This window comes from Hemiscyllium ocellatum, chromosome 27 (genome assembly GCF_020745735.1).
Source record: "Hemiscyllium ocellatum isolate sHemOce1 chromosome 27, sHemOce1.pat.X.cur, whole genome shotgun sequence".
Taxonomy (NCBI): Eukaryota; Metazoa; Chordata; class Chondrichthyes; order Orectolobiformes; family Hemiscylliidae; genus Hemiscyllium; species Hemiscyllium ocellatum.
This window is the reverse complement of record NC_083427.1, coordinates 15,972,746-15,992,287: the sequence shown is the minus strand read 5'-3', so window position 1 is coordinate 15,992,287 and position 19,542 is coordinate 15,972,746. Positions and strand designations below refer to the sequence as shown.

At 48.9% G+C, this 19,542-nt stretch overlaps 1 protein-coding gene across 1 annotated transcript in view; it reads right to left on the bottom strand.

Moving 5' to 3' along the window:
* The window catches only part of LOC132828741 (zinc finger protein 239-like), an 81,898-nt gene extending 74,942 nt beyond the window's left edge, over nucleotides 1–6,956 (bottom strand). Inside the window, exons 1-3 of the mRNA XM_060845863.1 lie at nucleotides 6,809–6,956; nucleotides 4,246–5,791; nucleotides 3,727–4,015 (exon numbers count right to left, since the gene is read on the bottom strand). Coding sequence (XP_060701846.1) covers nucleotides 4,848–5,438 — 591 coding nt within the window. The 5' untranslated portion in view covers nucleotides 5,439–5,791; nucleotides 6,809–6,956 and the 3' untranslated portion in view covers nucleotides 3,727–4,015; nucleotides 4,246–4,847. The remainder of the gene's footprint in view (nucleotides 1–3,726; nucleotides 4,016–4,245; nucleotides 5,792–6,808) is intronic.
* Between the last annotated feature and the right edge of the window lie 12,586 nt (nucleotides 6,957–19,542).

Genomic DNA, 19,542 nt, shown 5'->3' with positions numbered 1-19,542 from the left:
AGAGAGAGAGAGAGAGAGAGAGGGAATGGTTCAGGCAGAGAGAGAGAGAGAGAGAGAGAGAGAGAGAGAATGCTTCAGGCAGAGAGAGAGAGAGAGAGAAAGAGAATGGTTCAGGCAGAGAGAGAGAGAGAGAGAGAGAGAATGGTTCAGGCAGAGAGAGAGAGAGAGAGAGAATGGTTCAGGCAGAGAGAGAGAGAGAGAGAGAGAATGCTTCAGGCAGAGAGAGAGAGAGAGAGAGAGAGAGAGAGAATGTTTCTCTGGCTGAACTGCAGAAACCAGACATCCCACTCAGACCCAGAGTATCACTACCAGGGACACCATCACAAACTGGCTAAAGAGCTACAGTAGAAACTGAAACACCTGATCAGCGGATCCAAACACTCCATACAGTCAACACAGGAATTCTTGGACATCATCAGAAATATACACATAGACAAGGAAGAAACCATGGTCTCATTCGATGTAACGGCACTGTTCACCTCTATCGACAAAACCCTAGCCAGAGAAACAATATCCAACCTGCTGGACATACAGAACAGACAACAGGACGTTGAACCTGTCAACAAAGACAGCATACTTAAACTACTGGGCCTGTGCCTCACAACACACTTCACATTCAACAACCAGATATACGAACAAATCAACAGCACACCCATGGGCTCACCCATCTCCGGACTCATAGCAGAAGCTGTTATGCAAAGGTTAGAACAAACAGTCTTACCGCAAATACAACCCAAACGCTGAGTCAGATATGTGGATGACACCTTTGTAATCAATATAAACACAGAAATAGAGAACACACACCGGATCATCAACGCCACACTCACAGGAATCCGATTCACTAGAGAGGAAGAAAAGGACAACCAGCTCCCATTCCTGGACGTGATGGTACAGAGAACACCGAACGGAGAATTCAGCACAAAGGTACACAGGAAAGCCACACACACAGACCAAGTCCTGAACTACGAAAGCAACCTTCCCAACACACACAAAAGAAGTTGCATCAAGACACTGTTCAAAAGAGCCACAACACACTGCAGTACACCAGAACTGCAAAAAGAGGAAGAAGAACACCTATACAAAGTATTCACCAAAAACGGATACCCCCGCAATTTCATCAACAGATGCCTAAGGGAAAGACAACGAAATGAGGACATGCCACAACCCAAAGGACTGGCCACACTCCCATACGTTAGGAGCATTTCTGAACTGACAGCCAGACGGCTGCGACCACTAGGACTCTCAACAGCACACAAACCAACAGCCACTCTCAGACAACAACTAGCCAGGACAAAGGACCCGATACCCAGCATGAGCAAAACCAACAGAGTGTACACAATCCCATGCAAGGACTGCACAAAACACTACATAGGACAAACAGGAAGACAGCTAACGATCCACATCCGTGAACACCAACTAGCCATGAAACAACACGACCAGCTATCCCTAGTAGCCACACACGCAAATGACAAATATCACTACTCTTTGTTTCCTGTCAGCCAACCAACTTTCAATCCATGTTAGTACTTTGCCCCCAATACCATCTGCCCTAAGTTTACTCACTAACCTCCTATGTGGGACTTTATCAAAAGCTTTCTGAAAGTCCAGGTACACTACATCTACTGGATCTCCCTCGCCCATAATCAGAGTTACATCCTCAAAAAATTCCAGAAGATTAGTCAAGCATGATTTCCCCTTCATAAATCCATGCTGGCTCTGACCTATCCTGTTCCTACTATCCAGATGTGTCGTAATTTCATTATTTATAATAGACACCAGCATCTTTCCCCCCACTGAGGTCAGACTAACTGGTCTATAATTTCCTGCTTTCTCTCTCCCACCTTTCTTAAAAAGTGGTATAACATTAGCCACCCTCCAATCCGCAGGAACTGATCCCGAATCTCTTGAACTCTGGAAAATAATCACCAACATATCGACGATTTCCCGAGCCACCTCCTTCAGTACCCTGGGATGTACACCATCAGGCCCCAGGGACTTATCAACCTTCAGACCTAACAGTCTCTCCAACACCAAATCCTGGGAAATATAAATTCCCTTCAGTTCAGGTAACAGTGGCTGAAGGACCTCCGGGAGATTGCTTGTGTCTTCCCCAGTGAACACAGATCTGAAGTACCAATTCAATTCTTCTGCCATTTCTTTGTTCCCCGTAATATATTCCCCTGTTTCTGTCTTCAAGGGCCCAATTTTAGTCCTAACCATTTTTTTGCCTTTCACATACTTAAAAAAGCTTTTACTATCCTCCTTTATATTTTTGGCCAGTTTACCTTCGTACCTCATTTTTTCTCTGCGTATTTCCTTCTGAGTAATCCTCTGTTGTTCTTTAAAAGTTTCCCAGTCCTCCGTTTTCCCACTTATCTTTGCTATGCTATACATTTTTTCTTTTAAATTTATATGTTTCTTAACTTCCCTCATCAGCCACGGCCGCCCATGCCTCCTCCTGGGATCTTTCTTCCTTTCAGGAATGAACTGATCCTGCAACTTCTGCATTATACACAGAAATATCCACCATTGTTCCTCCACGGTCATCCCTGCTAAGGTATTGAACCATTGAACTTTGGCCAGCTCCTTCCTCATAGCTCCATAGTTCCCTTTATTCAACAGAAGTACTGTCACTTCCGACTGTACCCTCTCCCTCTCATCAAATTGCAGATTGAAGCTTATTGTATTATGGTCACTACTTCCCAATGGCTCCTTCACTTCGAGGTCCCTGACCAATTCTGGTTCATTGCACAATACCAGATCCAGAATTGCCTTCTCCCTGGTCGGCTCCAGCATCAGCTGCTCTAAGAATCCATCTCTGAGGCACTCCACAAAGTCTCTTTCTTGAGGTCCAATACCATCCTGATTCTCCCAGTCTACCTGCATGTTGTAATCTCCCATAACAACTGCAGTAACATCTTTGTGACAGGCCATTTTCAGATCCTGATTCATCTTACATCCGACATCCAGACTACTGTTTGGGGGCCGGTAGATGACTCCCAAGAGGGTCTTTTTACCCTTAGAATTTCGCAGCTCTATCCACACTAACTCTACATCCCCTGATTCTAGGTCACCTCGTGCAAGGGACTGAATATCATCCCTTACTAACATGGCCACTCCACCCCCTCTGCCCGTCAGTCTGTCCTTACGATAGCACATGTAGCCTTGAATATTCATTTCCCAGGCCCTGTCCGCTTGAAGCCACGTCTCAGTTATCCCCACAATATCGTATCTGCCAATTTCCAAAAGAGCCTCAACCTCATCCATCTTATTTCTAATGCTTCGTGCATTCATATATAGTATTTTTAATTTGTTACTGCCCTCACCCTTCCCATCAACCCCTATCTCACTCAACCTTACAGCATGATCCCTTTCTGAGTTTTCTGCCTCATTGATACAGTTGTCTTGCTTGACTTCCCTTGTTCTAACTTTCCCTTCAATTTCCTTCTTAAACATCCAGTTTGCCCCCTCCCCCCCCGCTACTTAGTTTAAATGTAGCTGTGTTGCAGTAGAAAACCTGCCTGCCAGAAGGCTGCTCCCTAACCTATTAAGGTGCAAACCGTCCCTCTTGTAGAATTTATGCTTACCACAAAACATACCCCAGTGATTCAAGAACTTAAATCCTTGCTTCCTGCACCAGTTCCCCAGCCACACGTTCAAGTCCATTATCTCCCTGTTTCTGGCCTCACCAGCCCGAGGAACTGGAAGCAAACCGGAGATAACCACCTTGGACGTCCTGCTTTTCAGCCTTCTTCCTAGTTCTCCGAAGTCCCGCTGTAGTGTGTTCCTCCTCTTCTTCCCGAGATCATTTGTGCCGACATGTACCACCACCTCTGGCTCTTCACCTTCGTCCTTGAGGATTTCCCGCACTCTGTCTGTGATGTCTTCACCCTGGCACCAGGAAGGCAACACACCATCCTTAAATCCCGTCTGCTGCCACAAAAACCCCGGTCAGTTCCTCTCACGATGGAGTCCCCTATTCCCACGGCTCTGTGCGATGTCCCACTCTTCCGCTCTGTCTCACAAGAGAGAGAGAGAAAACGGTTCAGTCAAACAGAGAGAGAGTGAGACAGAGAGTGACAGAGCGCGAGAGAGCGGGACCGACAGAGCGCGAGAGCGCGGGACTGACAGAGCGCGAGAGCGCGGGACTGACAGAGCGCGAGAGCGCGGGGACCGACAGAGCGCGGGACCGACAGATTTATCCTACCGCTGGAGAGAGATGAAGTGAGGAGGATGGAGACTCACTTGGAGTATAAATACGACTGCCCTGGGCCCTGAGCTGCTGACGCCATGGAATAGTCGGACAGATTTATTTCAGACTTTGGAGCAGGAAGTAAACCATTCCTGAGAGCCCAGGGAGAGGTGGGCCTGTCTGAGGTTTTGGGGATCATTGCCCCATGTGGGGAAGATGCAGTGCCAGCTGGAACAGTGTCACTCTGACTAGAAGTCCAATGGTGTGAGAGAGAGTGGGCACTGCTGTGACCCTGTGACCTCACCCACGGTCTGAATGAACATGGCTCAGTCACGGATTGGTAACTCCCTCATGTTTAAAATCAATGCTTAGGCTCCAGTCTCACTGTCCAGGTCAGCGTTCCCTGTCTTTGTTGAGAAGGTGATGCTGAGCTGCCCTCTGTATCTGCAGTCCTTGTGGTATCGGGAACACCCACAATGCTGGGAGAGAGGGATTTCCGGATTCTGACTCAGCGACACTGCACCAACAGCCAATGTAGTTTGGCATCAGGACGATATACAAAACGGAAAGGGGATTGCAGATGAGGATGGTGTTGTAACTCCTGCCCAGGAGCACAGAGATTACTGCTGATTTACAGCAGGTCCCACTCCTGTATTCACTTGTGAGTTTGCTCATGTCTGCGGAGATGTGATGACTGAATGAATCCTTTCCCACACACAGAGCAGCTGAACGGCCTCTCCCCAGTGTGCACTCGCCGGTGTATACGGAGGGCAGATGAATCTCGGAATCGTTTCTCACAGTTGGAGCATTTGAAGGGTCTCTCCCCGGTGTGAATTTGCCCATGTTTGCGGAGGTGTGCTAACTGAATGAATCCTTTCCCACACACAGAGCAGCTGAACGGCCTCTCCCCAGTGTGCACTCGCTGGTGTGCACGCAGACTGGAGAACTGAGTGAATACCTTCCCACACTCCGAGCAGCTGGATGGGTTTTCTCCAGTGTGAGTTCGCTGGTGTCTCACCAGGGTGAAATATTCATGGAATTTCTTCCCACACTCGGAGCAGGCAAACGGCCTCTCCCCAGTTGCAGAGCGCTGGTGTTTCCGCAGGGCAGAGGAATTGGGGAAATCCTTCCCACATTCTGAGCAGGTGAATGGCCTCTCCCTGCCGTGACCACGGCGATGAAATTCCAGGGTTGACAGGGAGTGGAATCCCTTCCCACAGTCCTCACACTTCCAGGGTTTCTCCATGTTCTGGGATGGTGCTGTGTATCGGAGTTTTGTATAATCAGTTGATGGTGAATCCCCACAGAGCACGGGGACGGTGTCTCCGGGCTGGGGACTGTTTGATGCTGTTCAACGCTGGCTCCCACCTTCAAGGGTTTATTTCCCAGAGTCCGTTCGCTGGAAGACCCTTACTTGGGGATGGGAGGATGTGTCTCAGAGCTTTCCCAGTCCAGACTGATCGTTTAAACCTTTGATGTAGATAAAACAAATGGACATTTCTCTGTCTCAGGTTATCGAGGTCCTGATTAATGCACTCACTGACTGTACGTGATGTTCGTTTGGTGATCTCTGTCAGCAAGTCTCCACCGTCCAGCAACCTGTCAAAGGGCAAACATTAGAAATACAGTCAAAGAGATGTAAAGCACGGAAACAGACCCTTCGGTCCACCTCATCCATGCTGACCAGATATCCCAACCCAATTTAGTCCCACCTGCCAGCACTTGGCCCATATCTCCCAAAACCCTTCCTATCCATATGCCCATCCAGATGGGTTTTAAATGTTGCAATTGTACTAGCCTCCACCACTTCCTCTGGCAGCTCATTCCATACAAACGTTGTCCCTTAGTCTCTTTTATGTCTTTCCCCTCTCTCCCTTAACCTATGCCCTCTAGTTCTGAACTCCCTCACCCCAGGGATAATACTTTTTATATTTATCCTATCCAAGCCCCCCCCATAATTTTGTCAGCCTGCATAAGGTCACCCCTCAGCCTCTGATACTCCAGGGAACACAGCCCCAGTCGATGCAGCCCCTCCCTCTAGCTCAAATCCTCAACTCTGGCAACATCCTTGTAAATTTTTTCTGAATCCATTCAAGTTTCACAACATCTTTCCGATAGGAAGGAGACCAGAATTGCACACAATATTCCAACAGTGGCCTAGCCAAGAGGCCATCCATCCCACCCCCTTCCCCTTGGAAATTCCTTATTGAATGGATCGGTTGGAGAGACAGAGGCGATCTAATAGGATTCGCCACCAACAGCATTTATTGCAGATATAATCCTCAGTAACAGGAAACTCTCCCTGACCTCCCACATCCAACAAGAGAAGCAGGTCACTCTACTCAAGGCCAGTTTTGTTCTTTCAATTTACAGACCCAGAAAATAGCATTGCTTTATTCCTCAACTAAACACTGCTCCAGGCTAACCTAATACTTATGGCTTATAGTTTTAAATTTAATCAAGATACATATCTCAATAAGAACAGAACAACAGGAGATTCTCTGGGATAGGATTTCCCTCCTTCTCTCTCTCTCTCTCTCCCTCCCATCCTCCCATTTACACTCTGCTGTCCCTGATACACACCCTCCCCATTCTCCTGAAGGAGCTGATACTCACTGTCTCCTGTCCTGGACAAGACTCTGCACCTTCCTGGATCCAGCTGCTGCAAGGCAGTAATTTAGCAGCAGATTGGGAGGGTGTGGGGTGGGGTGGGTGTGGGGTGGGGGGGGTCAGGGGGTGTGTGGGGGGTGTCAGGGGGTGTGTGTGGGGGGTCAGGGGGTGTGTGTGGGTGTCAGGGGGTGGGGGGTCAGTGGGGGGGTCAGGGGGTGAAGGAGGGAGCAGGAAGGGGGTGAAGTGCAGCCTCTTGCTCCCAGAAACTGCAGACAGGGGAAGGGGGAGGAGCCTCCAGCCGGGAGAATGCTTCCGGGTCCTCTCTGTTTCCCATTGGTCAATGTGCTGCATTGTGACTCGCCGGGGTGGGCGGGGCTAGGACCCACGTGGGACACCTCGACAGGGATGCTGGGATTTGTAGTCCGCAGGCAGCAACTGGAGCCATGTCCCTGGGAAGTGGAGGCTGATGGGAGCAGGGGCCCTCCTACAGACACACAGGGACATGTGGGTCATCACTGGGACTTACTGAGACACTACACCCCCCCCACTCCATCACCTCCCCATGGGCACACAGGGACCCTCATTCCGGTGGATAGGGTGGGAAAGTAGGCGTGCCTTTATTGCTCTGGGAATCTAGTACAAGTGTCCGGATGTCTTGTTGCAGGTTTATGAGACTTTGTTTCGGCTCTTCATTGCATGCTCTTCAATTCCAGTCACCACATTACAGGGAGGATGTGGAGGCTCTGGGGAGGGTGCCGAAGAGGTTCACCAGGATGCTGCCTGGATGAGCGGGTCTGAGCAATAAAGAGGCACTGGAGGAACTTGGGCTGTTTTCTCTGGAGTGGCCGTCGCTGGGAGGAGATGGATAGATGTCCATAAAGTTATGAGAGATGCATAGATAGGGTCGACGATGAGAATCTCTTTCCCAGGGTTGGAATGTCTCCTAAGTGGGGGGCATGCAGTTAAGGTAACAGGGCGGTGGGGGGTGGGGGTGGAAGGTGAAAGGAATTGTGAGGGACTGAGAGTGGTGGGAGTCTGGAAGGCTGCTGGGAGGGGCAGATATGAAACGTGCTTTTAGATCAGCACATGGAAATGCAAGCAACAGAGGGATATGGACCAAGGGCAGGCAGAGAGGACCAGTTTAATTTGGCGTCAGGTTCAACACAGCATTGTGGGCTGAAGGGCCTGTTCCCGTGCTGTATTGTTCAATGTTCTATCCTCTCAAGCATTTCTTAATAAAGAATAAAATCAAGTCGTGCCCACGTGGCTTCATGAAGGGGAAATGATGTCTGACAGTGTTAGTGAACAGGTCAGATGCAGGGAAACCGGGAGACACGATGTAGAACAAAGAACAAAGAAAATCTACAGCCCAGGAACAGGCCCTTCGGCCCTCCAAGCCTGAGCTAATCCAAATGTACTGCCTAAAGTTGTTGGTCAATTCCTAAGCATCTGTATCCCTCTGCTCCCCACCTCCTCATGCATCTGTTCAGATGCATCTTAAATGAATCTCCCGTGCCTGCCTCTACCACCTCTGCTGGTAACACGTTCCAAACACCCACCACCCTCTGTGGGAAGTACTTGCCGCGTGTATCCCCCTTAAACTTGCCACTTCTCACTTTGAAAGCATGACCTCTCGATATTGAATCCCTCACCCTGGGAAAAAGCTTGTCTCTATCCACCCTGTCTGTACCCTTCATGATTTTATAAACCTCAATCAGGTCCCCTCTCAATCTCCTCTTTTCTAATGAAACAATCCTAACCTACTCAAGCTCTCTTCATCGCTAGCACCTTCCATACCAGGCAACATCCTCGTAAACCTTCTCTGTACCCTCTCCAAAGTGTCCACATCCTTTTGGTAATGTGGCGCCCAGAACTGTACACCGTATTCTAAATGCAGCCGAACCAATGTCTGTACAATGTTAACATGCTGCAAATGTGTTGCTGGTCAAAGCACAGCAGGCCAGGCAGCATCTCAGGAATAGAGAATTCGACGTTTCGAGCATAAGCCCTTCATCAGGAATAAGAGAGAGAGAGCCAAGCAGGCTAAGATAAAAGGTAGGGAGGAGGGACTAGGGGGAGGGGCGATGGAGGTGGGATAGGTGGAAGGAGGTCAAGGTGAGGGTGATAGGCCGGAGTGGGGTGGGGGCGGAGTTACTCCCCCTCCCACTCCACCGAGGACATGCAGGTCCTTGGACTCCTCCACCGGCAGAACACAACTACACGACGGCTGGAGGAGGAGCGCCTCATCTTCCGCCTGGGAACCCTCCAACCACAAGGGATGAATTCAGATTTCTCCAGCTTCCTCATTTCCCCTCCCCCCACCTTGTCTCAGTCGGTTCCCTCAACTCAGCACCACCCTCCTAACCTGCAATCCTCTTCCTGACCTCTCCGCCCCCACCCCACTCCGGCCTATCACCCTCACCTTGACCTCCTTCCACCTATCCCACCTCCATCGCCCCTCCCCCTAGTCCCTCCTCCCTACCTTTTATCTCAGCCGGCTTGGCTCTCTCTCTCTTATTCCTGATGAAGGGCTTATGCTCGAAACGTCAAATTCTCTATTCCTGAGATGCTGCCTAACCTGCTGTGCTTTGACCAGCAACACATTTGCAGCTGTGATCTCCAGCATCTGCAGACCTCATTTTTTACACAATGTTAACATGGTCTGCCAACTCTTATACTCAATATCCCGTCCAATGAAGGCAAGCATACTGTATGCCTTCTTCCCCACTCTATCCACCTGTGCTGCAACCTTCAGGCTACCAATGTACCTGCTCTCCCAGATCTCTCTGCCCATCAACTTTTCCCAAGGCTCTTCCGTTCATCGTATAAGTCGTTCTAGAATTAGTCTTGACTCAATGCATCACCTCACATTTGTCTGGATTGAAAACCATCTGCCACCTTTCCACCCAACTCTCCAGTCTATCTATATTCTCTGACAGTCCCTTATGCTTTCTGCTACTCCACCGATCCTCGTGTCATCTGCAAACATGGTGATCATACCAACAGTACCCTCTTCCAGATCATTTATGTATATTACAACAACAGTGACCCCAACACTGACCCCTGTGGAACACCACTGGTCACCTTTCTCCATTTCGAGAAACTCCTTTCAACTCCTACTCTCTGTCTCCTGTTGCTCAACCAGTTCTTTATCCACCTGCTAGAACACCCTGCACACTACGTGACTTCACTATTAGTCTACAATGGGGAACCTTATCAAATGCCTTACTAAAGTCCATGTATATGACATTAATAGCCCTTCCTTCCTTCAACTTGGTCACTTCCTCTACTAAGTTGGTAAGGCACGATCTCCCCCACACAAAACCATGTTGCCTTTCACTGATAAGCCCATTCTTTTCTAAATATAAATAGATCCTATCCCTCAGTACCTTTTCCAGCAACTTCCCCACCACTGACGTCAGGCTCACTGGTTCTGTAGTTACCCAGAATATCCCTACTATCCTTCTTGTACAGGGGGACAACATGAGCAACCTTCCAGTCCTCTGGCACCTCACCTGTATTTAAGGATGCCACAAAGATATCTGTCAGGGCCCCAGCTATTTCCTCTCTCTCCTCCCTCAGCAACCTGGGATAGATCCCATCCGGTCCTGGGGATTTGTCCACCTTAATAACCTCTAGCCTACCCAACGCATCTTCCCTACTTATGTCAACGTGATCCAGACTAATCGCACTTCTATCTCTAATCTTAACATTCACCATGTTCCTCTCCTCAGTGAACACTGATGCCAAGTAACCATTCAGAATCTCACCCATTCTCTCAGGTTCAACACACAACCTTCCTTCATTATCCTTTCACGGACCAATCATTTCTCTAGTTACCCACTTGCTTCTTATAAAAGGATAAAATACTTTGGGATTTTCCTTAATTCTGCTCATTAAATCTATTTCATGACCCCTTTTGGCCCATTTGATTCCTTGTTTAAGACTTGTTCTACTCTTCCGAAATTCGTCCAGGGCCCGTTCTGTTCTTAGCTGCGTAGACCTTATGTACGCTTCCCTTTTCCTCTTGGCTAGTTGTACAATTTCTCTTCTCATCCACAGTTCACGAATCTTGCCCTTCCTATCCTTTGCCTTCAACGGGACATGCCTATGCTGCACTATCGTTGAAAGCCTCCCACATCTCAAATGTGGACTGCCTTTCAAATAATTGTGTCCAATCCACATTTCCCAGCTCCTGCCTAACTGTGATATCATTGGCCCTGGCCCAGTTTAGTACTCTTCCCTCAGGAGCACTCTCATCTTTATCTACGAGTATTCTAAAACTGACGATTTTGTGGTCACTGTTCCCAAAGAAATCCCCCACTGCAACTTTTACCACCAGGTCTGGCTCATTCCCCAGTACCAGGTCCAATATGGCCCTTTCCTTCGTTGGACTATTGACATACTGCTCTAGAAAACTCTCCTGGACGCTTCGTACAAATGTTTTTGGATATCCATCAGTACTGGACATCAGGCAGCCTTAGAGGAAACATGCCTAAGGTATTGAGTACACTGTATGGGCATAGATAAAGTATTGACGAAGCAATCTGAGGGAAAGGTGAGATTAATGGGGCATTCTCAGGATAATGATCCATAACTAGTGCCTCAAGGATCCGTGCTGAGCCACATATTCCATGCAATGACTTGGATAGTGGGGGGCCAATGTATTCCCAGCAGGTTAGGAGTTGACACAAGGATAGGTGGGAATTTATCAGGGGTGTGAACCCAATGACTGCAGATGCTGGAAACCAGATTCTGGATCAGTGGTGCTGGAAGAGCACAGCAGTTCAGGCAGCATCCAACGAGCAGCGAAATCGACGTTTCGGGCAAAAGCCCTTCATCAGGAATAAAGGCAGTGAGCCTGGAGGGTGGAGAGATAAGCTAGAGGGGGGTGGGGGTGGGGAGAAAGTAGCATAGAGTACAGTGGGTGAGTGGGGGAGGGGATGAAGGTGATAGGTCACGGAGGAAAGGGTGGAGTGGATAGGTGGAAAAGGAGATAGGCAGGTAGGACAAGTCAGGACAAGTCATGGGGACAGTGCTGAGCTGGAAGTTTGAAACTAGGATGAGGTGGGGGAAGGGGAAATGAGGAAACTGTTGAAGTCCGCATTGATGCCCTGGGGTTGAAGTGTTCCGAGGCGGAAGATGAGGCGTTCTTCCTCCAGGCGTCTGGTGGTGAGGGAGCGATGGTGAAGGAGGCCCAGGACCTCCATGTCCTCGGCAGAGTGGGAGGGGGAGTTGAAATGTTGGGTCACGGGGCAGTGTGGTTGATTGGTGCGGATGGCCCGGAGATGTTCCCTAAAGTGCTCTGCTAGGAGGCACCCCCAGTCTCCCCAATGAAGAGGAGACCGCATCAGGAGCAACAGATACAATAAATGATATTAGTGGATGTGCAGGTAAATCTTTGATGGATGTGGAAGGCTCCTTTAGGGCCTTGGATAGAGGTGAGGGAGGAGGTGTGGGCACAGGTTTTACTGTTCCTGCGGTGGCAGGGGAAAGTGCCAGGATGGGAGGGTGGGTTGTAGGGGGGCGTGGACCTGACCAGGTAGTCACGGAGGGAACGGTCTTTGCGGAAGGCGGAAAGGGGTGGGGAGGGAAATGGCGGTCTCTCAAGAAGGAGGCCATCTGGTGTGTTCTGTGGTGGAACTGGTCCTCCTGGGAGCAGATACGGCGGAGGCGGAGGAATTGGGAATACGGGATGGCATTTTTGCAGGAGGTGGGGTGGGCAGAGGCGTAATCCAGGTAGCTGTGGGAGTCGGTGGGTTTGTAAAAAATGTCAGTGTCAAGTCAGTTGTCATTAATGGGGATGGAGAGGTCCCGGAAGGGGAGGGAGGTGTCAGAGATGGTCCAGGTAAATTTAAGGTCAGGGTGGAATGTGTTGGTGAAGTTGATGAATTGCTCAACCTCCTTGTGGGAGCACGAGGTGGTGCCAATGCAGTCATCAGTGTATCAGGGGTGGATGACACAATCTGCACTGGGACATGGACAGGTCCTATATCTGTGGAAAGTTAGTCAGACGAGATTCTCAGAAGACTTCACAGGGTAACGTGGGGGGCTTGTCTGCACTTGCGAGAAAGTTGAGGACCATAGGGGCTTAGTCTCAGAATAAAAGACCGCCCATTGAAGACAGAGAGAGAGAGAGAGAGAGGGAGGGAGGAATTGCTTCTTTCAGAGGGTGACAGAGGCTCAGGATGAAGCACATTCTGCACTGAAACAGACAGGTATTTAATCAGGAAAGGGATTAAAGCGTTACAGGGGGAAAGGGGAGTTGAGGATCAGCAGATCAGCCACGACCTCATTCAATAACCGAGCAAAACGTTTGTGTTTCTGCTCCGATGCACTGACGTCAGTTGCAGATACCATATACTTCCAAAGGCACCAGGAAGCTATTCCCAGACCTGAGCACACCATCCAGTCTGAGCGACTCTGAGGAAAGGCTGCAGTGTCACGGGTTTTTGACGAGAAACAAAATCAAGGTCTCAAACTGGATGTGCCAGCAGGTCTAAAATATCTTGTTGGACCTTTCCGAAGAACACAGCGTCCTGCCCAATCTTCACCTCCAAAACACTGAGACAAATCAGTGATCACTCCTCTGTTCTTGGAACCTTCCTGAATGGTTTCTCTCATGACTTTTCTGATTAAGCAACGTCAAATATGTTGGTATGAGAGAGGTTAGAATTCCCAGCTGTAACAAATATCATTCATGCAAATGTTTTCTTATTCTCTTCTGTCGAGACATTTTTCACCTGATTTATAATATGATTAATCCAGCCCCACCAATTGGGAAGTGCCTTTCCCTACACAGTAGTGGAGGATGTGTAGGGACTTGCCTGAGTGTAGACAGTGCAGTGCCAGTGGGGCTGAGCACAACTTCCACCCGGCATTTTGATCATCCTGCATTTGCATTTTGCTTCAGGAAGGGATGTCCGAGAGAGGCCTGTGTCTGACCGGCTGATGGGGGACCTACATTCGGGACTCGCTTTGGGTTCAACCTCGGGGTGGGAATGTGCTGGGGAAGTTGGTGAACCGTTCAACCTCCTCGGGGGCAGTACAATGTAGTCATCGACATAGCGGAGGAAAAGGTGGGAAGTGGTGGCGGTCTGACTGCGGAAGATGGACTGTTCCATGTACCCACCGAAGAGGCGGGTGTAGCTGGGGCCCATGCAGGTGCCCACGGTTACCGACCCCTTTGGTCTGATAAAGGGTGGGCTATTACAACAACAACACCGGACCGGGCGTTACACTGATGAAGTTGCCCAGCAGGGTGACCAAACACCTTTGTACAAACTAAACCAGCTCAGTCGGCAAAGCCACACGCACAGTCTGTTTAACCACACGGGACACAATCCACTTGGGCACTGTTTCTGTAAAAAACACTCTCTGTAGACAGTGCTTCACCGTGCATCTATCAGAAACTGGGAAATTAACTGGATGCCAAGTATTTCCATTCACTCCACACTCAGGTCATCCTAGTCAGCTAAACCTGTTAATTGAGTATCTTGTACAGCTCTGGAATGTAAAGTTAATGGATCCAAACCCGCATTGCAGGTACCAAAGCAAACTTACAAAACTGATTGGCTGGAATTCCCATAGAGTCACAGAGATGTACAACATGGAAACAGACCCTTCAGCCCAACCCATCCATGCTGACCAGATATCCCAAACCAATCTAGTCCCACCTGCCAGCACCCGGCCCATATCCCTCCAACCCCTTCCTATTCATATACCCATCCAAATGTCTCTTAAATGTTACAATTATACCAGCCTCCACCACTTCCTCTGGCAGCTCATTCCATACCCATACCACCCTCTGCGTGAAAAAGTTGCCCCTTAGGTCTCTTTTATATCTTTCCCCTCTCACCCTAAGCCTATGTCCTCTAGTTCTGGACTCCCACAACCCAATATAACTTGCTGGGCCATTCGAAGATGAATTGTTCTTATTTAAACTGAGTCGACTCTTTATAGACAGCTAGCACTGGTGTAACGTTTACTTTCTGCAGATTTCTATTCGTTAACGGTCCCTGTTCTAGCTCCCAATGTGCAAAGAACTGTCCAGTTCATGAGACTTCTTATGGGAATTCTCTGTAACTTACCAGACCCTCCTGACTTACCCCCCACAAGTTACCTGTACCGGTTTGGATGCTGCAGAACTGGTTTTTGGTGAACTTATCGACCGGCCTGTTCTGGTTAACCAGGCTCTCTTTCAAAAGGGTGTCATGTTACTGTGTTGATTTATCAACTTTACTGTGTGTCTTCAAATGACTAACTCCGGGTCCGAAGAGTTTAGGAACATACACCCAACGTTCCCAACAGGATCACTGTGGACATACCTCGTGGGAAGTTGCCAAAATTGAATTCAGGAATACCGATTCTGAATGGAGTGTTATTTTATTGCCATGGTTGGGAGTATGATCGCCAAGGTGGGGAGCTGATTTGCAGCCCGTTTTGCTCCCTGTCTGGGTGACATCTTCAGTGTTTTCGAGCCTCCTGTGGAGTGCTGCTGTACTGAACCATCTGGAATTTATTTGGTAACCTTCCTGCTGCTTGTGGTTGCCACTTTCAGTAGTTTGTGGTAGTGGCCGGTGTATTGGGTCCAGATCAATGTGCTTGTTGATGGAGTCTGTGGCTGAGTGCCCATGCTGCTAGAAATTGTCTGGCTCTTTGGCTTGGCCCATGATTGTTGTGTTGTCCCAGTTGAATTTGAGGTCCTTGTCATCTCTGTGTGTGGCTACTAGGGACAGCCGGTCATGGGGTTTAGTGGCTGGTTGGTGTTTGTGGATGTGGGTTGCTAGTTCTCTGCCTGTTTGTGTTTCATGCAGTTTCTGCATGAAATCCTGTAAATTATGTCAGTCTGGGACATGATGGGTATCGGGTCTCCGGGCGAAACCCATGATGGGTTTCCGGGCGAGCTGTTGCCTGAGTGTGACTGTCAGTTTCTGGGCTATCATGAATCCGGCTGAGGGGCAGAAATCTAGCTGTCAATGATGAGCCGTTTTTTATATAAAGTAGCATGGCTACTGAGTTAGGTTGTGGCATTGTCACGTTGTCTGTCTGTTCGGATGTTGTGGTGATATCTGTTCTTGGCGAAGACTCTGTAGAAGGTGTCCTTTTCCTTCACTCCGTAGATCAGAGTGTTGCAATGTGTCGGAGCCCTTTACAGCAGGGTCCCAATGCAGCTTCTCTTGTGTGTGTTCGGCTGGTTGCTGTTATAGTTCAGGACCTGGTCGGTGTCTGTGGCTTTCCTGTAGACTTTAGCAGTGCACCCACCGTACTGTGTTTTTTATACCATCACATCCAGCAACAGGAGTTGGCTGTTGGTTCCCTCCTCTCTCGTAAATCTGATCCCTGTGAATCTGGTGTTGATAATCTGATGTGTGTTCTCGATTTCTGTTCTCTTAGTGATAACAAAGCATTGTCCAGGCGTCTGATCCAGAGTCTGGGTTGGAATTGTGGGAGGGCTGTTTTTGAATCACTCCTTCTGCATTGAGCCCTGAGACTGGCGAGTCCCTCGGTGTCCCATTGATCTGTTCACGTGAATGTGAAGTGTGTCATCAAGCACAGATCCAGTAGGTTGAGTATGAAGCCCTTGTTTGATGGGTTCCCCATCATGTCATCTGTTCTGTTTGTCCAGGAGGTTGCCTATTCTCTCCCTGGCTTAGGGAATTGAAGTGAACACTGCCGTGACATCAGTTGAGGGCCTTGCTTCATCCTTGTCTCTGCTTATGTCCTTGATGTTGTCCAGAATTCCGTCTTAATTGGACGGAGTGTTTGGATCTTGTTTAAAATCACACAATGCCAGGTTACAGGGCACCGGGTTTATTTGGAAGCACTGGCTTTCAGAGCACTGCTGCGTCACAGGTAACAGGTGGGGCAGGATTATAAGACACAGAATTTATAGTAGAAAATCATAATGTCATGCAATTAAAACATATATTGCTGTTAAGTCTTTCAACTTTCAGAATGGGTTTCAGGGTTCAGTTCATTAATATGTAAACCCCTTTCAAGTCACATTCTCAAGGTTTTATAAAAGGTGGTGACATCTCACCCCTTAGACTTACTGTATATGTATGTGTGCATGTGTGTGCGCGCATGTGTGTGTGTGTCTGTGTGTGTATCTGCCTATGTCTGTGTGTGTCTGTGTGTGTGGCTGTGTGCATGCATGTGTGTGTGTGTCTATGTATACGTGTGTCTGTGTGAGTGTGCATGTGTCTGTGTCTGTGTGTGTGCATGTGTCTGTGTGTGCATGTGTATGTGTCTCTGAATGTGCATGAGTCTCTGTGTGTGCATGTGTCTGTGTGTGCATGCATATGTGTCTCTGTGTGTGCACGAGTCTCTGTGTGTGTGCATGGGTCTGGGTGTGTGCATGAGTCTGTGTGTGTGTGCATGTCTGTGTCTCTGTGTATGCATGAGTCTGTGTGCATGCATCTGTGTGTGCATGAGTCTGTGTGTCTGTGTTTGAATGCATGTGTCTGTGTTTGAGTGCATGTGTCTATGTGTGGGCATGTCTGTGTCTCTGTGTATGCATGAGTCTGTGTGCATGCATCTGTGTGTGCATGAGTCTGTGTGTCTGTGTTTGAATGCATGTGTCTGTGTTTGAGTGCATGTGTCTATGTGTGGGCATGTCTGTGTCTCTGTGTCTGCATGTGTCTGTGTGGGTGTCCATGTGTCTGTGTGGGTGCATGTGTCTCTGTGTGTGCATGTGGCTGTGTGGGTCATGTATCTGTGTGGGTGTATGTGTCTGTGTGGGCGTGCATGTGTTGGGTGTGTGCATGACTCTGTGTGAGTGCATGCGTCTGTGTGGGTGCATGTGTCTGTGTGGGTGCATGCGTCTGTGTGGGAGTGCATATGTCTGTGTGTGTGCATGTTCCAGTGTGTGTGCGTGTGTATATGTGGGTGTATGTGTCAGTGTTGGTGTGTATGTGTCTGTGTGTGTGTGCATGTGTCTGTGTGGGTGTGCGTGTGTCTGTGTGGGGGTGTATGTACCTGTGTGTATGCAAGTGTCTGTGTTGGTACGTATGTGTCTGTGTGTGTGTGCATGTGTCAGTGTGGGTGTGCATGTGTCTGTGTGTGGGTGCATGTGTCTGTGTGGGTGCGCATGTGTCTGTGTGTGTATGTGTCTGTGTGTGTGTATGTTTCTGTGTGGGTGTATGTATCTGTTTGGGTGTATGTGTCTGTGTGTGTGCATGTGTCTGTGTGGGTGTATGTGTCTGTGTGGGGGCATGTGTCTGTATGTGTGTGCATGTGTCATTGTGGGTGTGCATGTGTCTATGTGGGAGCATATGTGTCTGTGTGGGTGCATGCATCTGTATGTGTGCATGTTCCTGTGTGTGCGCATGTGTCTGTGTGTATGTGTCTGTGTGGGTGTATGTGTCTGTGTGGGTGCATGTGTCTGTGTGGGTGCATGCGTCTGTGTGGGAGTGCATATGTCTGTGTGTGTGCATGTTCCAGTGTGTGTGCGTGTGTATATGTGGGTGTATGTGTCAGTGTTGGTGTGTATGTGTCTGTGTGTGTGTGCATGTGTCAGTGTGGGTGTATGTGTCTGTGTGTGCATGTGTCAATGTGGGTGTATGTGTCTGTGTGTGCATGTGTCTGTGTGGGAGTATGTGTCTGTGTGGGGGCATGTGTCTGTATGTGCGTGCATGTGTCAGTGTGGGTGTATGTGTCTATGTGGGAGCGTATGTGTCTGTGTGGGTGCATGTGTCTGGGTGTGCATGTGTCAATGTGGGTGTATGTGTCTGTGTGGGAGTGCATATGTCTGTGTGGGTGCATGTTCCAGTGTGTGTGCGTGTGTATATGTGGGTGTATGTGTCAGTGTTGGTGTATGTGTCTGTGTGTGTGTGCATGTGTCTGTGTGGGTGTATGTGTCTGTGTGGGAGTGCATATGTCTGTGTGTGTGCATGTTCCAGTGTGTGTGCGTGTGTCTGTGTGGGTGTATGTGTCAGTGTGGGTGTGTATGTGTCTGTATAGGAGTGTATGTGTCTGTGTGGGTGTATGTGTCTCTGTGTGTGTGTGTGTTCCTGTGTGTGTGCATCTGTCTGTGTGGATGTGTATGTGTCTGTGCATGTGAATGTGTCTCTGTGGGAGTATGTGTCTGTGTGGGAGTATGTATCAGTTTGGGTGTGCATGTGTCTGTGTCTGTCTGTGTGTCTGTGTGGGTGTTTGTGTCTTGTGGGTGTATGTGTCAGTGTGGGAGAGTGCCTGTGTCTGTGTGTGTGCATGTGCCTTTGTGCGTGCATGTGTGTGTGGATGTCCGTGTGTGTGTGTGTGTGTGTGTGCATGTGTCTGTGTAAGTGTTTGTGTCTGTGTGTGTGCATGTGTCTGTGTTGGTGTGTATGTGTCTGTGTGTGCATGTGCATGTGTCTGTGTCTGTGTGCATGTGTGTCTGTGTGCCTGCATGTATCTATGTGTGTATGTGTCTGTGTGCGTGCATGTGTCTCTGTGTGTGTGCATGTGTCTGTGTGCGTGTGCATGTGTCTGTGTGGGAGTGTATGTGTCTGTGTGAGAGTGCATGTGTCTGTGTGGGAGTGTATGTGTCTGTGTGAGAGTGTATGTGTCTGTGTGTGTGCATGTGTCTGTGTGGGTGTGCATGTGTCTGTGTGTGCGTATGTGTCTGTGTGTGCATGTGTCTGTGTATGTGTCTGTGTGCATGTGTGTCTGTGTGCATGTATGTGTCTATGTGTGTATGTGTCTGTGTGTGCATGTGTCTGTGTGCGTGTGCATGTTTCTGTGTGGGAATGCATGTG